Source organism: Sitodiplosis mosellana, unplaced genomic scaffold (genome assembly GCF_009176505.1).
Source record: "Sitodiplosis mosellana isolate CC-2019 unplaced genomic scaffold, AAFC_SMos_1.0 Smas_scaffold_6226, whole genome shotgun sequence".
NCBI lineage: Eukaryota > Metazoa > Arthropoda > Insecta > Diptera > Cecidomyiidae > Sitodiplosis > Sitodiplosis mosellana.
This window is the reverse complement of record NW_022601467.1, coordinates 12,372,537-12,393,016: the sequence shown is the minus strand read 5'-3', so window position 1 is coordinate 12,393,016 and position 20,480 is coordinate 12,372,537. Positions and strand designations below refer to the sequence as shown.

Sequence of the window (20,480 nt, the reverse complement as noted above, 5' to 3'; positions counted from 1 at the left end):
ATGCAAATGGTTCGCATGAATATTCAAACTCAACAGAATAATTCATGTTAACCAGTTGTTGTTATTGTTTTCTCAACTGCATCCCATTTCGTCTGTTTTCAAATTCTGATTGTTTTCTATACGAAGATACGAAACGAATGTATTTGAAAGAGCTGAAGCATTAGATGGATGCAGACGCGAAAGAAAAGAGACACTTCCGAAAGGAGATACACATGAAATTGATGCATTTGTAAATGATAAACCAATCGGTATGAAAGGTTGCAATGTTTACTGCAACTATTTCTTTCGAGCTGCAAATCATTCGCCTACCATGATCTATTCTTCCCAACAAACTCCTCCACTCGCACTCGCACTCGGGGGATGCTGTTGTGAGTTACAATTTAATATGCATGAAACATGAGAATACGTTTCTTTAACCAATTCGACAAGTAGTTTGACGAATATTTTCAGCAACATGGGGGGAAAAGACGAATCGAATATGAACTGTGGTGTGGTTGTATTGCATCTTCTTGTCAATCGCATGGAATCACTTATTTTCCACTCAAAACAATTCCATGCTAACAAACTTTATTTATTGCATTTTGTTCCATAAAATTAGGATTCGTTGATTTTGCTACTATATTGTTGCTGCAGATGTTGCATTCCAATTTACCTCGCACACGAGCACGCAAATCCCACCGAAAGATAAATTCATCTTTCATCGAGTACTTACATAACCATATATATGCACGTTCATAACAAACACAAGTATATCAACAAAAAAAGTGGCTGGATCCAGACCAAAAGGTAAACATTCAACTGGGGGAATGCCTTATCTGTTTAGCAAACCAACGAATAATATTATTCTTGAGATTCAATCCAAACAAATTATTTGTGTACACACTGTAGTATGTACGTATACTTTGTCTACAACAATGGCGAAAGAATTTCGAAAATTCAATTATAGAATATGAACTTATGGACTTTTGTTGCATTGCAATTAATTGCAATTTTAATTGCATGAAAATGTCTAGAAAATAATCGAAATACTCTCTCACTGTATGTATAATACATATATATTGAAATAAATTGAGAGATTGTTGAGATCGTTGCTATTAAACTGTGGTTCGGTGAAATTTGAATCACTTTGGAATGCACGCCATATTCATGGATATTTAATTATTTCGACATGATTTGATTTCACGTACTAGCTTCACCATGCAATAGCCCCACAAAATGAAAGAGAGATGCCTTGGCTGCAAAAATATTCGCGTTAATGATGGGCTGACGGTGAGTGCTTTTGTTGTTGTGATCGCAATTAATTGCGACTCTGTTTCGAAATGATTGGTACATGTTTGATTGTGTTCGTTTTCGATGTTTACCATACTTATCGACACAGCTTGAATGGAGCTGAATGAAGTGCAATCGATTTTAGTGCTATCCAAATTTCGTTGCGTAGCCATTGTTGTTACGTGTCGACACGTTGGGTTTTAGGTGTTTTGATAAAATTTGCATGCAGCATTTATCGTCGATCACAGTTTGCGTTCTAGTTTCTGTGTTACATCGGTAAACAAGAGAAAATGCGATTTTTCGCTCTCTCTCTCTCTCTCTCTCTCTCTCTCTCTCTCTCTCTCTCTCTCTTTCTCCGTCTCCTATTTTCTTCGATCAACGTAGACGGTTTTTGTTGCCGTACGTAAACATACACTTTCAACCATCATAAATTTGTAGTGCAAAAATCATCTTCACCAAAAATCAAACAACGCATTATCTCTCTATATCGCACACATACATACACTACGTATTATCCAGCGCAACACATCATCATCTCTCTGAATAGTTGCAGCCTTTTGATGTATGCCAAACCAGCTGGAGATAATGTATTCGCTTTTTGTTCATTTTCCCGATTTTTCTTTTGGCGAAAAACACTAAAAGGATAAAAAAAAACGGCAAAGCAGTAGCAGACGAACGCACTTGAACTGACAATTTGCAGCAATGATTCATGATACAAGAACATGGTAGAGAAAGAGAAAGAGTATGTGTGTGTGTGTGTGGTGTGTGAGAGAGATCATGCATCAAAATGCAACGATATTTTCTTAACGTGTCTATATCATCGCAGTGAATTTATGTGCACAATGAACTGAAAATGAAGTTGTTTGACTGCGAATGATGTATTTCCCCTTCAACCGATGAGATTTTATACTCATACACACAATGTAATGGTCATGGATTTATACCGATTGCAACAGCAGCAACAGCACCCAACGAATCACGTACTTAAGACAAAACGAAAACGAAGTTGATAGCAACAGCAACAACAAGAGCCAAACGCACAAGCAATTATGAAAATGTGTTTATTTCCACTCTTACACAGCTTACAAAAAGATTAAGTTGCATAAAATTTTTCCACCATAAAATGAAAAAATTTCTACAAACGTACTAAGCATCTTAATGGGTGATCCATTGATTTCATTCAGATTGATAAGTGAACTCTCCTATGAATGGCGGTGAGTACCAGCAAATTAAAACAATTTTAATACAATGCCCAGTCTTGATTTTGTTTACTGAAAATTTGCTACAACTTATGCAATAACGACACCACACCCACCATCGTTCCGATTCGAATTCGGTTCGACGTGCTCTCTCTCTCTCCCTCTCTCGTTGCCTTTCTCTCTGTGCGTTTCTCTCACAGACAAACAATCAAAGTCATTTTGCGATTGAACGAGACGAAAGCCAGCTAAAGTGCGCCCCCCTCTCAAACCGTGTCCGGAATTAATAATTTCCATAGAAAACTTTATGAGCGCACTGATGTTACTCCAACAAATTGCTTTTATGTGAAAATAATTAGCAACTGAACCACTACATAAAGAAAGCATTTGGGTCCAATCTCTTGAGAATAGCTTCAACATTATCAAAAACTATAAACACTGTTGCCTCGATGACTCGAACTGAGCCGAGCCGAGCGCTGGAACGGTTGTTTCATTCATGTTACATTTCTTTGGTATAACGTTTTGCGTTGTGGTTCTCTCGTTGCTTATAATCAAACACCCACTACACACACAATTCATTGTACAAGTAGTAGAAAATCTAGTGTTTTTTGAACGCCCCAAATCCTCCGTCTCTCTTCCCTCTGCCAGTATTCGATAGATGGAAATAGAAGACTTGTTTACGGAAGGATTATGTGCGAAAAGATTTTACCCTGCTTTTTACCGTACAATCACTTCGTAAGCAAACAATTTGAGAGATTTCTCTCTCTCTCTCCCTCTTCCGAACAATTTTCGATGACTGCAATAGTTGCGGAGCAATTAAATCGTTCAAGCTGAAACTGATTAAACAAAATAGAATGAAAAAAATACGAACCTGGTACACAACCGCCCAATTTCGTGCATAAATTACACCAAAGTGAACGAGAGAAAATGTTCAGAAAGTGGTTTTTCGTGGTTTTGGTAAATGACAATGTTTTGTGTGTACAATTTCAAGCCACACTTAAATCATAGCATTACAAAATGCAAAATTTCCCATGGGTAACTCGCCAGTGTCGTATCTTTATTGAAGCTTAAGATTAATATTGTGTTATTCTTTTCTTATACGCAATATTTGTGGAATATACTTAGTGTATATAAGAGGTTATTATTGAAAGGATAGGGAAAAAATGTTCGTCGCTTTAATTTTCCGGTTTACAAAGAGTACTTATAACCAGTTTAATCCGATGGACAATGCTTCACAACGACTTACCGACGATAAAGATGAAAAACAAATATTGCCACCCAATCTCACTCCTAATCGCCGCTTGAATATTTATTGTGCAACCAATTTATCGGTATTTCATTAAATGGAGTTTTCAATTTTCTACGCAATTTCTAAATCAAGAATGGATGAATACAAACCAAATCATTGCTATAATTAACCCGATTCGGTTCACACATCAACATTTACATAATTTGTAATGGGGATAGAAAAAAAAACACCCTGATAATAATCCGCCTATAAATGTGGATATAAATAATTTTGAACTAATGTATAATATTGGATTGAGGCACAAATGTAATTCATTTGTGAAAGCGCATATATTTTTCGATACACGATTCGGAATTGTGTATTCCGTCGTGTATCAACATGCACGCTCATATGTTTTGGATAAAATTAACGACATTTGATATAGTCACAAAGATTCGAATGCATACAAATTAAACGACCGAGTAACCCTTTATCGGTTGTACCATTTAATGGCCTAATTAAGCCTTCTATCAACGCCCCGAAGCTCAAAAACTAAAAGTCCAAAATTGAAATCTGGCCGATATGAATTAAACGGTTTGCATTTAGTTTCCAAATAACCGACCGCATAAAACACACGTTCCATCGAAACTGAGTGCACAAAGCGCAATAACCAAAGAAAAATCCACTCATTATTATCTGTTGTCCTCTCTCTCCGCTTTGTGTCTCTCACTTTCAGTGAGTGAGTCAGTTGTGAGCATTGGCTCTTTTGCAAATGACACACATGCACCATATCACAAAAACAAAAACAACAAGAACAACAAAACAAAGAGTGGTTAATTAAATGCATCAAAATGCCGTTTTACATTTCCTCTGTCTATTTACGAGTTATGTTCTATGATACTTGTACCAGTTTCACACATGTGGTGCGCTCGGGCACACACTCGCTATCCACTCTCTCTCTCTCACTCTTCCTCTTATTTCATATTTTGATCATTTGTGCAAATAAATTTAATCATTTGGCGACATACAACTACATATATTTCAATGATGGTGATTATTTTTTTCAACGATATACTAATGTCATCGGTTTCGGTTGTTCGTTCATTCATTCGTTTGGCTCGCGTTTGCTCGCACACCATATGCTGTATGGCTGTGACAATTCAAGTTTGCGGGTCCACAGCAAGTTCAATACCATTCTAGCTGCACGTATAGTTGTGCGGCACAAATGCCAAAAATAAAAACTGCCACCGCGCATAAATTAATGTTATACTGTGCCGCGCGCTGTTGGATAGTTTGTTTGTAGGTAGTTGAATAATTATTCTTGGCATTTTCCTTGTGCACGCGGCCCGCTACTTCGTTGTCTTCTTGTTTCTATCATTTACGCTCACTGCACAGGATTGCACATACAATTTTTTTTTCTCTTCTCTTTTGCTTTCCTTAGAGAGCACCGAATTATTGTGTAATTCACACTCACGCTCTAGCTCACTGCTCATTTACAGCTACAGACATTGAGCGAAACATATATATTTATGCATGATTGAGAGTATTTTGGCATTGCAGTCGTCCCAGCATCGTCGTTTCAATCCTTCTTGAATGCAACCATGCCGCTAGTGTTCTAACAGTTTGGCGATGTAATATGCGCGCACGAGTCGCGATTCGTTTCTGTTTCATTTTGTTGCTGTTGTTGTTTTTTCAACTCGTATTGCACACATTTCGGTTTAGTTATATTGATTGCATCTGGACTTAATTATTCATATTTCAATTGGGATTGCTGTTCGCATTGCATTTCAAACACACACACACACACAAAATGTACCACAGAAGCGGCAGAGAAGAGAAGACAACGGCAAACACACAGAGGAAAACCGAACAGCATTCCATTTAAACATTTATTTTATTTTCTAGCAATAAGTTTGTGTATGTCGCTGATATTTTACCGTATTCCTCCATAAATGTATGAATATTAGGTGCAGGAATGCGAATTGTTAGTTTGATATGTGTGTAGGGTTTTTTTTTCATTTGCCAGCGGCAAAGAATGAACACGCGAATATGCTTCACTGGCAAAATAACTGAGAATAACTGTTTTAAATCGAAAATACATTTGGTTTTCGCTCTCATCCCTTTTTTCTTCTTGTGTGCTGGAAAATCAGGCAGATTTTCTCACAAATCGCCAGGCATGGCAAAAAGGAGTAAAGAGACCGGGAAAAACACACACAATCGCTTGAGAAAAAAAAGGAGTGAGAAAGAGCATAGCGTCAACAGCGAGTCTCCAACGACTATGGGACAAAAAGTGAACAGTTGTAGGTTGTAGGCAAACGAAAAAGAAACATTCATAATATAACTGTAACATGTTATTGCAACCTCAAATCGTGCACTGTGTGCACATTTTAACCGATTCGCCCATAGCCGAAAGTTATAAATTTTTATGAATTGTGATTTCGTGTATATGTGCGGTAAAACTACAACTATCGATTTTATGGGTAACTCAGTTTGTGTGATTCGAAAGTGAATATATACGTATAGATGTGTGTGTATGTCGTCGTCGTCGTCCAACTTTTATAAGCAGATTCAGTTGCACAGAGAGTCTGGGCCATGAGCCACTCTACTTCGTTGCACGTTTCATGTGGTTTTTAGTCATTTTTGCGCTTTTTTGCTACCCGTACTTTTGCCACTGTTTCTGCTATGGCATGGAGAGTGTGTGTGTGTGTGTATGTGTCCGCTTTTCTTCCCCTTGCCCACTTTCAACCATTTAACCATCTTGTTATTGTACAGCTTTACCAAAAAATTTCATCAATAATCTTTCTCTCTCCTCATTTTCCTCATTTCCTTTTCGTGGCAACCACACGTACACACACTATTTTCACGTTGCGCTTAGAAATCCATTAGCCATCCATTGGCTTCAGTCTACGTGTGTGTATAAATATGGAATATGCCCGTTTTTATTCGCACGTTTGGCGCGTCGCCCGCCACTATACCATTGAACAACGCAAACAACACTCGAACAACAGAGCAAGAACAAGAAGAAGAGGATAGAGAAAGCAGGATGGGAATGAAGGAAAAAAACATCACCCGTTTACGGAGTTACAACATAAATTATGTATTTATTATTAAAACTGAAAAATAAAAAGAAAATACGAGAGAGAGTGAGAGAGAGCGGTACAAAAGTACACAGCGGTATAATAATGCACGGCAATGAGGAACCAAAACTACAGCAAAAGAAGGCAAAAAAGTCCAACCGTTTTGATCCATGGAAGCGTGCTGTGGCGGAATTTTCAATCCATTTGTGTGTTCATGATTTCGGTGTGCAGTCGCTTACTGTTGCTCCGTTTTTGCTGCTGCTGTTGCTGCTTTGTGTGTGTGTGTGTTAATGCTCGTGCAACTTCCATTTGATGCGACCGAATTTTTTTTTCAGCTTTCGCAATTTCTTCTTTGCTCCTCTAAAATGCACAAACTGAACGTAAACAACCCTCTAACGAAGTATAGAGAGTCTTTTGACAAACAATCTCTCGATACTCTTCACGCGCGCAAACAGATTGATATAAAATGTTATTAAAATCTGGGATATTGAACGTACATACGAACTTTGATTTAGCTAAAATGCAAACAATTTGAAATATTGATGGAACAAACAGCGAAAGATATTGCGATTACGTAGAATCGGTTTACAATCGGTTGCACTTTAATCAGCTGACAGCATGAACGAGCTTGTAAGCGAACGAGCGCGAACACACGAATGAAAGAGAGAAAAAAAGTTGTAACAGTTTTCGTGGCAGGAAATCACGGTGAATAATCCGTTTGCCTGTTCAATCCGACTGAATTTTTGAATTGGTTAAATTCAGATTGCTGATTCTTTTTTTCCTTTGGTTCCAATTGGAATATTTTCGTGATTTTTTTCATCCAAACTTTTTTCTCGATTTATTTATGACTTTCACCGTGAATGGCTGAAACGTAAAATGGCGCATTTTTTTACTCACGAAATAAAAAAAACAATTGCACCTCTCGCAAATGATGGGAACGTGTGTGTAGAAGAAAAAAAAGAAACGGCGGTAAAATTTCCCAATAGAGATGATTGCGAGTACCAACCAAAGAGAAAAAAGGACTCAAACGATTTTTAATATTTTTTTGATGTGTGTGTGTGTGTGTGTGTGTGTTTGGAAAAGTTCGTTTCATGCTACATGCAGCATAAATTAAATGGATTTCTTTTCATTAAAATTGAAAAATGAAGTTATATTAGTTGTTGACAAATTTGCCATGTTCGATGAATTTACCAAACTGGTGGGACTCTAAGCCAAAACTTTGTTTTGGTTTATGTAGCTTAATTAAATTTATTTCATTAGCTTAACTTATTTAAAAGCAATTAATCTAATTTAAGCAATCATAAAACTAGGAATCAACCTCACCAAAAACCATAAAAACCAAAAATTAAACGAAACAAACCATTTTTATTTTCTCTTTTCAGGAAACTAAATACTAATCCCGAACTATCACATTTCCAACGCAAACTCCCTATCTCCCTCTCTGCACACATACATGTACACACGAGCGGTCGCGGAATAAAAAAAGTAAAACAACATTTGCGGTAGATACATGACTGCAGCATTTTTCGATGGAGAAAGACAGCAGTCCAAGAGAAGGATGGAGAGCGAGTGAGTGCGAGAAAGAGAGACAGCAAAATAGCATCGATGCTCAGTGTTCATATACGCTCAGAGGAATACATCATTAAACAGATACTAATGGGATTCATGAAAAATAAATCCGAGAAACCATTATTCCAGTTCCACTTGAGACGATAATTTATGAAGAGTGATCATTAAAAAGTGATAATTTTTGACGTTTTATGAGTGAATGAATCTATGCACGGGTATGTATTGTATGGTGGTACTGCTGCTAATGCTGATGCTGATTCTGCTGCTGCTATTACTGCTTGCCAGCAGTGAAAATCGGTTGCTGCCGCCGTTGCCACTAAATACTATGACTAAACTATCCTCGTGTCACACATTATGTTTTGAATCTAAAGCCATCGCCGGAACAGACATAACACAATTTATAACCAGAACAAACAATTTTCGACGATCAAAACGAGAAAGCGTCGCAGAGAGTAGAAAAACGTTGAGAGCGTTGGTTCGCGTGCGCGCAAAAACGCTCACACATTACACCGTAAACCGTAAACCGCACAGTCATATCTTATATTCTCACCACATGCACATGACAACTGCATCTCATATCGCACGCACACCGAAAACGGTAGCAAAACTAGATCTCTATTTCTCTATCTCTTCACATCTCGATTTCTCTCAGATTAGTCTGGCACTGTGTCTTACAGGCAGCCGAATTAAATATCATTAATGTCTCATTTTTAAAGCACTTTTAAGTGCACCGTTGACTGTTCCAACAAATAAACCGTGGAAAATCCCAAACATTAGATTTAAATGGAAATTTACACACAAACACACCAAAAACTATACGACAAATAAGCTAATGCTCAAAAACATTGAAACCACACACTCTGTCAACGCCCAATCGAGCATTTTACAACGCATACAAATCATCACGAACAATCTGAGATCGGAATAAAAACCAACGAATGATGTCACAACCTAATCAAGAAATGTAAAAGATAGCAGAAGAGAAAAAAAACACCAAAACACTGGGACTTCGGAGAAAGAGAGAGAGAAAGAAAAAGTGTTGATGTAATTTGCTTTTTTTTTCAACTTGTCCATCCACATGTACATCGATGTTGATGGATGCCATGCCATTTGGAAGGAGAAAAAAATGTCTGAGCGGCTGAGCTGCACTTGATATAATTAAAAAAAACGTAGAATCAGAATGATTCACATAAAGTTGTCATGGCGAAATGCAGTGGTACATTTTTGTGTCATCATTCAATTTTTGGTCGAATTGAGTTTGTCCAGAATTAGTGGAAATTGGTACAAACATAAAATACGGTTCATTCAGTGTGCAATGTGCATATATGTGAAGAAGGTTGAGTGTGTGCCACACGTTGCACATCCGTGAAAACGGAGTGAGTGCCACACACGAGCCGAAACTGGCTAACCAACCAACAAATAAAAAAAAAACAAAAATATACAGAGAAATAAATTATGGGATGAGAATGGAATTAAAAACAAAAGGAAGTAAAATAATAGTGGTGAGCACTAGCAGACGGCAATGTGACAGTACACTGTTTTGTGCTGTTAATGGTCGCCTCATCCACGGTGAAAAGACAAAATACTGGGAAAATCTAAAGTAAATAAATTCACTAATTTCACAGCGGTTGTTATAAAATGGCAAACCTGACATTTCGGCTCTACCGTTACATGCACTCGCACACATAGTTTTTGGCGCAACTCATTCACCGCTCTCTTTATTACTGCCGCCTTTAATGTACAGCAATAAAATATCGTCTTTGGTTCTTTTTTTCTCCCTTCAGTTCATTCGCAAATTGCTTTTGGTCTCTCTAACGGCAACGAGGCGGTTTCTTTACCAATTCTTCAGTCAAATTGAAAAGTACGGAAAAAAAGTATAGTTTGAAAATTGTTTCATCGCCCGATTCGTTTACGGGAAAAAGATCAAGCGTAACAAGATAATATTTCAGCAACAGCAAGAAGAAGAAGAAGAAGAAGAAGAAGAAGAGAATAGTATGTCGAAGGAGTGACATCGATTTAAGTGTTAAATCGTCACATTTCTTACATTTCATTACCAATTTTCCGCACTATTTGTATTCTCAACATTATTCGTCGCATTTCACAGTTGGATCGGTGGATTGTTTATATTACGGCATACAGATGACGATCGAGCGGTATGCACGAGCATAAGCATGAATGAAAGTGTGTCTTATATCACAGCCAAAACGGAATCGACTGTTAAATCAAATGAAATACACACTCAAAAACTGTGGAAAGAAAAAAGAAAAGAGACAAAGAATAACAAAAACAACAACAATAATAATAATAACAGTGTGATTCACATTGTATCCGCATGTGCACATTTTGTCTCATCTCTCTCACTGTGAATGAGCTGCACGGCCAAATAAGAACGAATCAAAACAAACAAAAACATACGTGTATACAAATTCTAAACATAACGAGATCTCGTATTTTGACATTTTTTTTGTATTTCTCTTCCATCGAAAACTAGGCTCTAAAAATAGACAGAGCCGCAATAAATACGGATACAATATACATATAATTATAGCTATATCCCAAATATGAATGAGAGATACACAGAGTGCAATGGTGATGGCAATGGCAATACCGATAGCAATAGCAAATGCAAAACATGTCAGCCGCATAGTAACACATACGAAACACACTTTCTATCAACGGTGTAAAGTTTCTCGTCCATATATAAATAAGTTCCATAGCGTAGATCGGGAGCGCTAGCTCATAGTGTAAAGAGAGCGATAGCAAACGAGAGAGACAGAGAGAGAGAGAGAGAATGAAAGAGAGCGACGGGCAAGTGAATGTGAAACAGAAACATCGGGAAAGAAAAACAAGAGCCAAAAAAGATACGGATTTTCTATGCATACAATAAATACTCGCATATGTGGAAAACATTTGGATGCATATGTAATCATCCATAAATTTGTTTCTCTTCTCTCTATTATATTGTGATATTAAAAACAACACAAAGAAAACTAACTCTCGTGTTCCCTCTCTTTGGCTCGCTCTCAAACCAACAAGAAATGAAACCAAATAAAAATACAAATGAATTTTGAGAGAGAGAGAGAGAGAGAGAGAGAGAGAGAGAGAGAGGGACACATACCGAATAAAAATGGCATAACCGATGCAGAAGAAATAAAAAAGGATGCAGAAGGCGGAGAGGAACGAGGACGATAGAAAGGGAGACACACTATGTTCGCTGAAAATAATAATATAATAAAACAGGACGATAATATAATGGAATAACGATGCACACTTGAGTTTGAATATACAAAACGAACGAATTACGTTTGCTTGCCCTTGTTAGTGACATGAACACATCAACATTTCAGACATATATCCCAAACACATACACACATAACATGACAGCGCTAAAACACACAATCGCTGAATGCTGTGTGTGGCGACTATTTACCCACTAAAATATGCATTCAAGGCTTGAGAGTAATTTGTACGTCACTGCATCTCGATGTGGCAGAGTATCCCATCCTCTGCTCCACTATTCCTCCTTTTTTCGCCAGGAGACAAACACACACACACACACACACACACATTAGTATGACGATAAATTGTTGGCCATATTCAAAAAAGGAAAATCTCTCACGGTATGATATGCGCGCAACGAAACGAAACGGAGCACACAGTGAAAAAGCAGGAAAAAGAACAAAGGGAGAGAGAGAGAGAGAGAGAGAGAGAGAGAGAGAGAGAGAGAGAGAGGATAAACTCAAGTACGTAATGGAAAACAAGCAGAGAAGAGCTAAAGAATTACATGTTTCCTCGTTTCATCTATTTGAGCCGACGAAAATTAGCACAATAAATGTTATTGTTTTGATCATGATTAGCACTAAAATCTCTTTCTCGAATTTGTAAACTCTAAAGTCTGTGTGTGTGTAAGCCAGAGCGCCAAGAGCATCAAGCGCTGGCAGACACTTTTCGCAACATACATGGGCACCGGTGTGTACTACCGGACGGAAATAAAAAGTGAACATAAGTCAAGCAACGTAAGCGTAAGCAGCACACAACAAGCAATATATCATCTTTCCGTCCAGAGAGATATTGTTTTAGTGGGTAAGGAAGAAAAATCAGCATAATGGAAAAGTAAAATGCGTTCGTGTGTGTTTGAGCCAGCTCGCCAAGTGCAAAGAGTGCAAAAAAAAGTGCCCGAATTGGACGAGGTTCATGGGAAAAACGGTAGCAAAAGTCTACATCTGACTCGTATATTTTGTTTGGTACTCGCAAACGCAACAATTTCACCGGGACAGAAGAAAGAAAGAAAGAAATAGACAGCGCGATGAGATAAGATGAGCTAAGAGCGACGAGTTACGATGATGAAAACAACATTGACGATACTGAAAGTTGATGAAGACGACGATGATGATGATTAGTGCTGTATGAATTGTTTACTGGATCACATCTAAGCACATAAAAATACAGACATTAACAAATAGTATCCACTTAAGGCAAAGTAAATATTTATTCAAATATTGGAAGCAAAACACAGCGAACCAACGAGGATTTCGTTTCATCTGTCTTTGTCGGTTCAATGTGATTTTGTGCGCTGGTAACAGTGAGCAAGACAGTGAGTGCAGTGTCGTTTGAATTTGAACTTCAAAATTGGCGAATTGCGTTGATGATGGAAGAACAAAAGCCAATGTCTTGGTGCGATCCTCTTTCGGTGAAAATTCATTCATCACAACGATAGATACCCATAGTATGTACAGTTGAAATTCGTATTGAAAAACGTTCAACTTACTGATTCACTTAGCTAAATAAGATTTGCGCCCGTTTTTCTCGGCATTTCAATGAGATAATGTGAAATGAGTACGCAAACACACTCAATGCGCAACAACAACAACAGGAAAAGGCAAGAAACCGAGTTGATGGCACCTAATAACCGGAGAAAAACCCACGGAAAATATGCGTTTCGCTCAAACTCAACGACACAATGAGCTGCTGCTGTCGCCGCAGAACACTGAAGGGTGGAAGGAGATAGAACTGAAGAATAATGAACGAGAAATGTGTGTGTGGTGTCGCAGAAATTGCGGATAGATTTCAAGGAGAGAGAGCGTGAGCGAGCGCGTTTTCGTAAGCGCTAAAAGATGACAGTTTCGAATAAATCATTTGAGTAAATGGATACATGGAAAACAATCATCCAAGCTAAATCAAGTTCAACTCCATAAAGATGACACGGCCGTGTGGAAAATGATGCGACACAGGCGAACAAAAAACTAGCTACAATAACCGAACGTAATTTAGAAGAAAAATGCATTATTTACTTTAACACTTCAATTTTCATTTTGAAATGGAATTCACTTAAAAGCCGCTCTCTTCCTCCCCACATTCACTCGTTCTCGTTCTCTTTCGCTCTCGACATGTTCACTCGGCTTGCACAAATGTCAGGAAAAAACGTCTGAACGAAAGAGACGTTGTGCAACGTGAAGAGAGATGGAGATTGTGTACATTGTACAATCCCAAGTTCTAAAATGGAATCGAGCATCGAGCAGGCGTATCGTGTGTATCAAGGTGCACTGGCATAAGTGCCCGTGTGTATGTCGGGTCGAGCGCAATTCAATAGATGCAAATAAATATTTACAGACCGTGATTCTATTGTATTTTATTCAGTTTTGGTAACAGACAAATGGGAGAATTCATGAAACAAAGACATTTTCAGATGTGCACCCCGCGAATGCGCGCGAGCGCATACACGTTTGCAATTTTTGAACACAGGGAAATGCATCAAAACATGTATAACATCAATGTAAACCACGATGAGCGTACACTGTGAAGAGAGTAGTAGAAGAAGAGGAAGACGACGACGACGACGACGACGACGAAAAAAACTCCCCCATTCGAATGACACATAATAAACAAATGATTAAACTATTTATTTTTCGTTTCGGTTTTATCTGCAGTGTCGATGTGTGCTGCTTCGAATTATGCTCGCTCTCCGTGTGGCGAGGACTTTGTAATCATTAGCTTGTTTAAAATTTCAAAAGGCTAAAGTGCATTTGTTTCAACAAATGTAGCAGACGAACAATGGTTTTGCTGCTTCTTTTTTTTCACCGTTTTGTATCATGTGTGTTCTAATGTTGTTTGTACATTTTCTCTTTTCCTCTTTTTTTTTGCAGCGAACGAGACGGAACTTTGATACATACAACCGATGCAAAATCCAGACAAACACATGAGAGTATGTGCATATTCAAAACAATTGGCTACAGATAATTGATTGCGTTGTTTTGAAGCGCATGTGAAAGGTAACACACACACATGTGACGTGGAGAAAAAAAAACGTACACACACAAATATTTCTTCCAACGGAAACATTCTGTGCATTGTCATCCAACTATCAATACGTACTCAGTGCTAAAATTGCATTCCATCCAAAACGGTTAAAATTCTCAGTGATATTGTCATTTAAGGAAGTAGAAAGGACAACTTCAGCCGGTGTTTGAACGCGATAATTAGTGAATAATAACAAAAGGTGCCCGCAAAACCGAAATCAAATCGTTTCAAATGCAGTAGACGTGAAAAACAGAACTACAACAGAGTACTATCGTCTCTTTAATACATAAATAGAAATAAAAGTGCATTCTCATAACGAGCCAAGGATTTTTAAAAGCCAAAAAAAGAGCGAGAAGAGAGAGAGAGAGAGAGAGAGAGAGAGAGAAAAAAAAACAACATAAAAACGAGTAAAAGGTGTGCAAAATCTCGAGAAAAGGAACAATAATAATAACAATAAATTATTAAAATAAATGATGAAAATTAGGAAGAGCAACGCGTCGACACCACAAAATTATAGAGAATTTAAAAGCAGCAGCAGCAGTTACCATCACACGAAAACTTACAAAATGAAGGCGAACAATAGCAATTGCAGTAGTTTGTGGCGGCGAGTCCTTAGCATCGGTTTACTTTTACAAATTTTGGTGAATTGCGGTAAGTTTACAGTTTTAATTACATTTACTTTTAAACCATTTACTTATTTTCATTTTCATTCGCATTTGGTTCGTCATTTCGACGCTACAATGGCCGGCATTTTTGGTTACGTATTTTGTTTTATTATTTCGTTTGTGCGCGCACCAAAATAATTTTTCCTTTCGTACTAGTGTGTAACGTGTGCGTGGTCCCGTTTTTTTTTCTTCTTCTGTCTCATTTCAAACGACTGTTCCACTTGTGAATTTCAAGCGTGCACAAGAATTAACCGAGAAAAAAAACAGTACAGCAATTCTTTTTTCTCACCGCTTTTAATGGACCTTGCGATTTGTGTGCAATGGGAAAATCTCTCGCTTTCTCGCGTCCATACAGCGTGAATGAAGATCGCGGGGCAGACATAACACAATCATAAACAACGACGACGGAAAAGATTTTTTCCTTAATGTTCCTTTTAACAGCACTGGATGGGGCCAAAGTGAGAAAGTAGACGAGCAGTTTTGTTGCAGGGGCATCAACGCAACCACCAACATCTACTTTATGATTATTATTATTCTAAAAGTACTCGACACTGAACTGAACAAAGAGCGGGAAAAAAAACACCACCAACGAAAGCCATAATTATTGTTCTTTTTTTTCGGTGCAAACAAACAAAAAAGCCTTTGAGATTTATATAACGAGACGAAGAGAGAAAAACAAAATGCTAAAGCAAAACTACATTTTGACCTTCGCCGAATCATGTGCTGAGCGACTCGCTTATACTTCGCTAAGAGGGTACAATACTGACAATGCGATTAATATTTTTGCGCACAATGTGTACCATTTTTTTTCTTCTTCTTCTTCTTCTTTCGTTTCATCTTGTGTATACTCACACCCGTAAATACAATGAACGAAAATTTAACAAAGAATGTGAAAATTCTAGCCTTCTTGCTTAAACAAACGCAATTTAGTAGCAGAAAATAAGGAGCGCCTTGTTTTTTTTATTATTTTGCAATGAGCGGAAAAAAACTCACACACCACAAAATGTGAGCCAGGTGTGATTTTCCTCTTGGCCTGCAGGCAAATGTTGCAAAAATTTCAAATTCAATTTAGACCGATTTGCAATTTTGATTTCATTCCATCGCAAATATTCTCTTTCATAGTTCCCGCTGCTCGCATTGATTTCGAATTTGTCCGTGTACGACCATGCAACCGAACTTAAACAATACAATCGTTAATACGAATGTATCAACCACAACGAAAAAAAAACAGAACAAAATGTGAACTAAGTGGTTTGAATGCAATACCATTTTCATAAGGACTCTTCAAGGGTCATTAAGTATATGCTTTCCTGTGCAACTGTAACACAATACTAAATTTTGTATGTTGCAGACGGTTCCTGTCAGGAAGCAATGCAAAAATTACCAAACCACCAAATTCAAATTCATTTTGTGTTTTCTTTTCCTATAAACATGCCGTTATGGCGGAAAGTCATGTGTGCCCTCCGTTCATATTCAATAATAAAAATAATAAGTCTTAGTTATATAGTTCGTACGTGGTTCATTTGGTAACAGAAGTAAGATGCAGGTCATGGAAATTAGAATTTTCAGCTCAATTTAAATGTTTGCGATTAAAACGAGCAGTTTCTAGGAATTTGCATTTTTGACGCGTTGGGTTAGAATACCAGAACAACAGAAATTCGTCTCGCGAAAAAAAAGAAATATTATCTCGCTTGAAATCAATGTTTTTCTTTTATTCTTTTGCTACACATTTATGGCAGCAAAACAAAACAGTAGAACAAGCGACACGAAATATATTCACATTGTTTTTTTATTCTCGAATTATTATCATTGTGTGTGTGTGTGTGTGTGTGTGTGTGTGTGTGTGTGCGTTTGTCGTGTTTGCCAAGTGATCCCTTTTATAATTCGTAAATAAAAGATGCCGCAAAAGAAAGTGCATATATGTTTATTTATATTTGAATTGCGCCTGAGGTGATATTTAATAATATTGTTAGTACGGTGCGATGCTTTTGTGGTTAAATTCGTTGTGTAATAAATGTAAATCAGCAAACGAACGAGAGAAATGAGATGATAAGGGAGCAATCCGAAACAAAGCACGTCATTACATTTTGTGTGTGTTTGTTGAGAATAAATTAACAACTGCAAAAAAATAAGTAAATTCTGTCTTTCTCTCTCACTCTGTTTCCATTTTAACCTCAGAGAATTGCGTTTGTAATGTAAAAAGATATTGTTTTTCATACGCGAGACACGCTTTTGCCAACTCTTTGCCGGGCTCATTCTGCGAACGAATCCTATTTTATCATTATGCGTTACCACGCGCGTCTTCATATTTAGCAAATGAAGAGCGCAACAATCGCGAAACAGCGTACAAAACATGTAAGAACAAAATAAAAACGTCGTCGTTTATTTAATTCGAATAGATATGTGCGTTTGGTGAAACATTTGTTTGAATGAAACATCGATAGAGTGTTTTATGTTGTATTTTACGGATGACATTGTGGGTGAAATTTCTGCTTTTTTGTTTCCAAAACACACACACACATACATATTGTCGCCAGATATGATTTGAATCCACAAAGAAACATCCGAATCTCAGCGCAACTCACGGTACAAGGAATTGTTTATTTCTATTGGATGAGACAAACAATGCGTACCCGTTGCGAACAATGTGAAACGTGTAAATAAGTGCTTGCGAAGCAGAAAAAAACATGAAATCCGTATAAGAAATTGCGTACATCATTCATCACATTATTTTTTACTTACATAACGACACACAGAAATTCTATTGTTGAAAATAACATGAGACGCGGGCGCAACAAAGAGAGTAGGTGAGTAAGTGAGAGAGCAAGCGACAATGACAGTAATCGTATGTGCCGTGTCCCAACATATTCGTATGACACAATACAGAACGTAAAATACGCGATAAATAAAAGGAAAAAAAGCAAACACACACAGGCACACACAAACAAGCCCCCACATTCAAATGGCGAATAACAATCATGATAATAGATTGTAACGAGGCGGTGGAATCGCGCTCTGGGCCTGTGAGTGTTAAAGAAAGCGAGAGAATGACTGAAAAGCAATCTAACATGATACGGAATGCAGAACCATTACACATCACTTTGACGGGCAAGTAGCGTATTTAATGGCAGACGTTGTCAACACACGAAAAATATTTTGGTACAAACAAAACGCGCCTCGTACACACGGAAAACAATGCCATGCTCGGTGGAATGACAGCAAGAACTAGATCAATAATGAAAGGAAAGCCTGTAGAAGAAAAAAATTACATTACCCGTAACAACAAGAGTTTGGGCACGAGTATTGTATGGCGACAGGAGGCATGAAGATTAAGAATACACTTTTAACACTTAGCCTTTTGTTTGTAACTCATTTTCCGATTCAGTGTGTGATGGGCAAAGTGGCGGTGAAAATTCTTCACATTTCTCATTTTCTCTCTCTTCTTCTCTCTTCGTCTTCGTTTGAGAGAAACTCCATCACTCAGAACTTCCACACAAAAATTCCGTGTGCACTCCACTCGAGACATGAATCTTATTCGATTGTTGGTTTGCTCGCTCATTCGTTCGTGCGCCCACTCTATCTTCACACCATTCACCATTCAGATTCGATTCGGGTCCTCTCGGAAAAATTATTGCTTTTCTATTGCTTTTCACCGTGACATTTTTCTTGACTCATCATGTGAAATACGATTGATGTGCGCTGTGACGAAGAAAATCGACATCTATTATTCATTTCGTCTATTTAAATGTAAACTTTATGCGTGAATATTGCGAACAACACACATTCGTTCAGCGAGAAGAAAATGCAGAAGACGACAACTGTAACGGCTGTAACGGCTGTAACGGCGAAAACGAAGAAGAAGAAGAAAAAGAAGTCGCGAGCGTTACAACATTGGAAAGAGCATCAGAAAGTTCATACTCGTCTCATGGATAGAGAAAACGGATCGCACGCACAAACAAACATACAAATTCCTATAATGCAGAGGAATTAATTTAGTGAATCTTCTTGTTAGATTGCCACCATGTGACGCGACTTCCAACACAATGTGCGTGTGTGACAAAAGGAAAGTTTATGGGGGTATTAAGATTCACTATCAATGAATTATAAACAAGTAAACGCGATCCGGCACAACGTTGAGCCTGGAGTCGGATTCTTTGGTTCGCGCGTACACATACACACACACACATACACACAAACGCACACGCTCACCCATAATCCAAAAATATATGGACCTTTTAGCCGGAATAGAATCAAAATCAATTGCCTTACAAATGCAAATGTCATCATGAGCATTTTCGTAAATACCAAGTGAGCGCGCGAAGATGCCAAACACAGTGAGTTTCACAAACCAACAACAGCAGAACAACGAACTTATTCCGGTTCAATTGTTATTGTGATGTAGTTAGACTCTATTGAAGAGTCAAAGCTTGTGCTTGTTCGCTATCAAGGTCATATCATCTAGCGATAACATTGCGGAAACCAACACAAACACACATACACACTCACATACAGCCAGAAATCGATGTTCAGAATCATTGACAGCAAATCTCTGCCGCAATCATAAGGCAATGGAAATTCTAATCAAATCGGCCAAACTGTACTGCATGCACAGTTCATTTTCCAATGGCATGATATGGCAAATCGGCGAAAGAAAGGTTGGCCCCGAAAGGAAAAGAAAAATGGTTGTAGCCAACATGTAGGCTACAGAAACACTTCTGATTAGATGTTAATTTTGGAGTGCAAAGTCGAAGTCGGATGTTAAGGGATAATTTCCATGTATGCTCAGCTCAATACGATGTTCATTGTTCGATGCGAAGGAGCGTGAATGAGAGCGAGCGAGAGAGAGAGAGAAACATTTGCACGTGCGCCCGAAATGTAGGAATAAAGCTCAGATAGAATGTTGTATGCATGGCTCGTAACATGGTTACACCTCAACACTTAACAATTGATGAATATAAATGGCATAACAAAATGCGCAAAGTGGAGCGGGTCAGGCAAAGAAAACATCTTATCTAATCGAAATGTGGTGTTTGCAGCAGCAACAGCAGCCGCAGCACTGATTCTTATTAACAAAAACTCATTACGTGCATGCGAGTGCGTGTAGAAACATTTATGCAAAATGACACACACACGCATTGCACAAACACCTTCATTCATTTCGGCACGATGATAAGTGGCA

General features: G+C 37.9%; 1 protein-coding gene across 2 annotated transcripts in view; it reads left to right on the top strand.

Annotated features, from left to right (window-relative positions):
* Nucleotides 1-20,480, top strand: part of LOC129578019 (uncharacterized) — a 247,842-nt gene that overhangs the window by 30,571 nt on the left and 196,791 nt on the right. For both annotated transcript variants that reach the window (XM_055466053.1, XM_055466052.1), the window contains exon 2: nucleotides 14,483-15,287. In XM_055466053.1, the coding sequence (XP_055322028.1) occupies nucleotides 15,107-15,287 (181 nt within the window). In that variant the 5' untranslated portion in view covers nucleotides 14,483-15,106. The remainder of the gene's footprint in view (nucleotides 1-14,482; nucleotides 15,288-20,480) is intronic.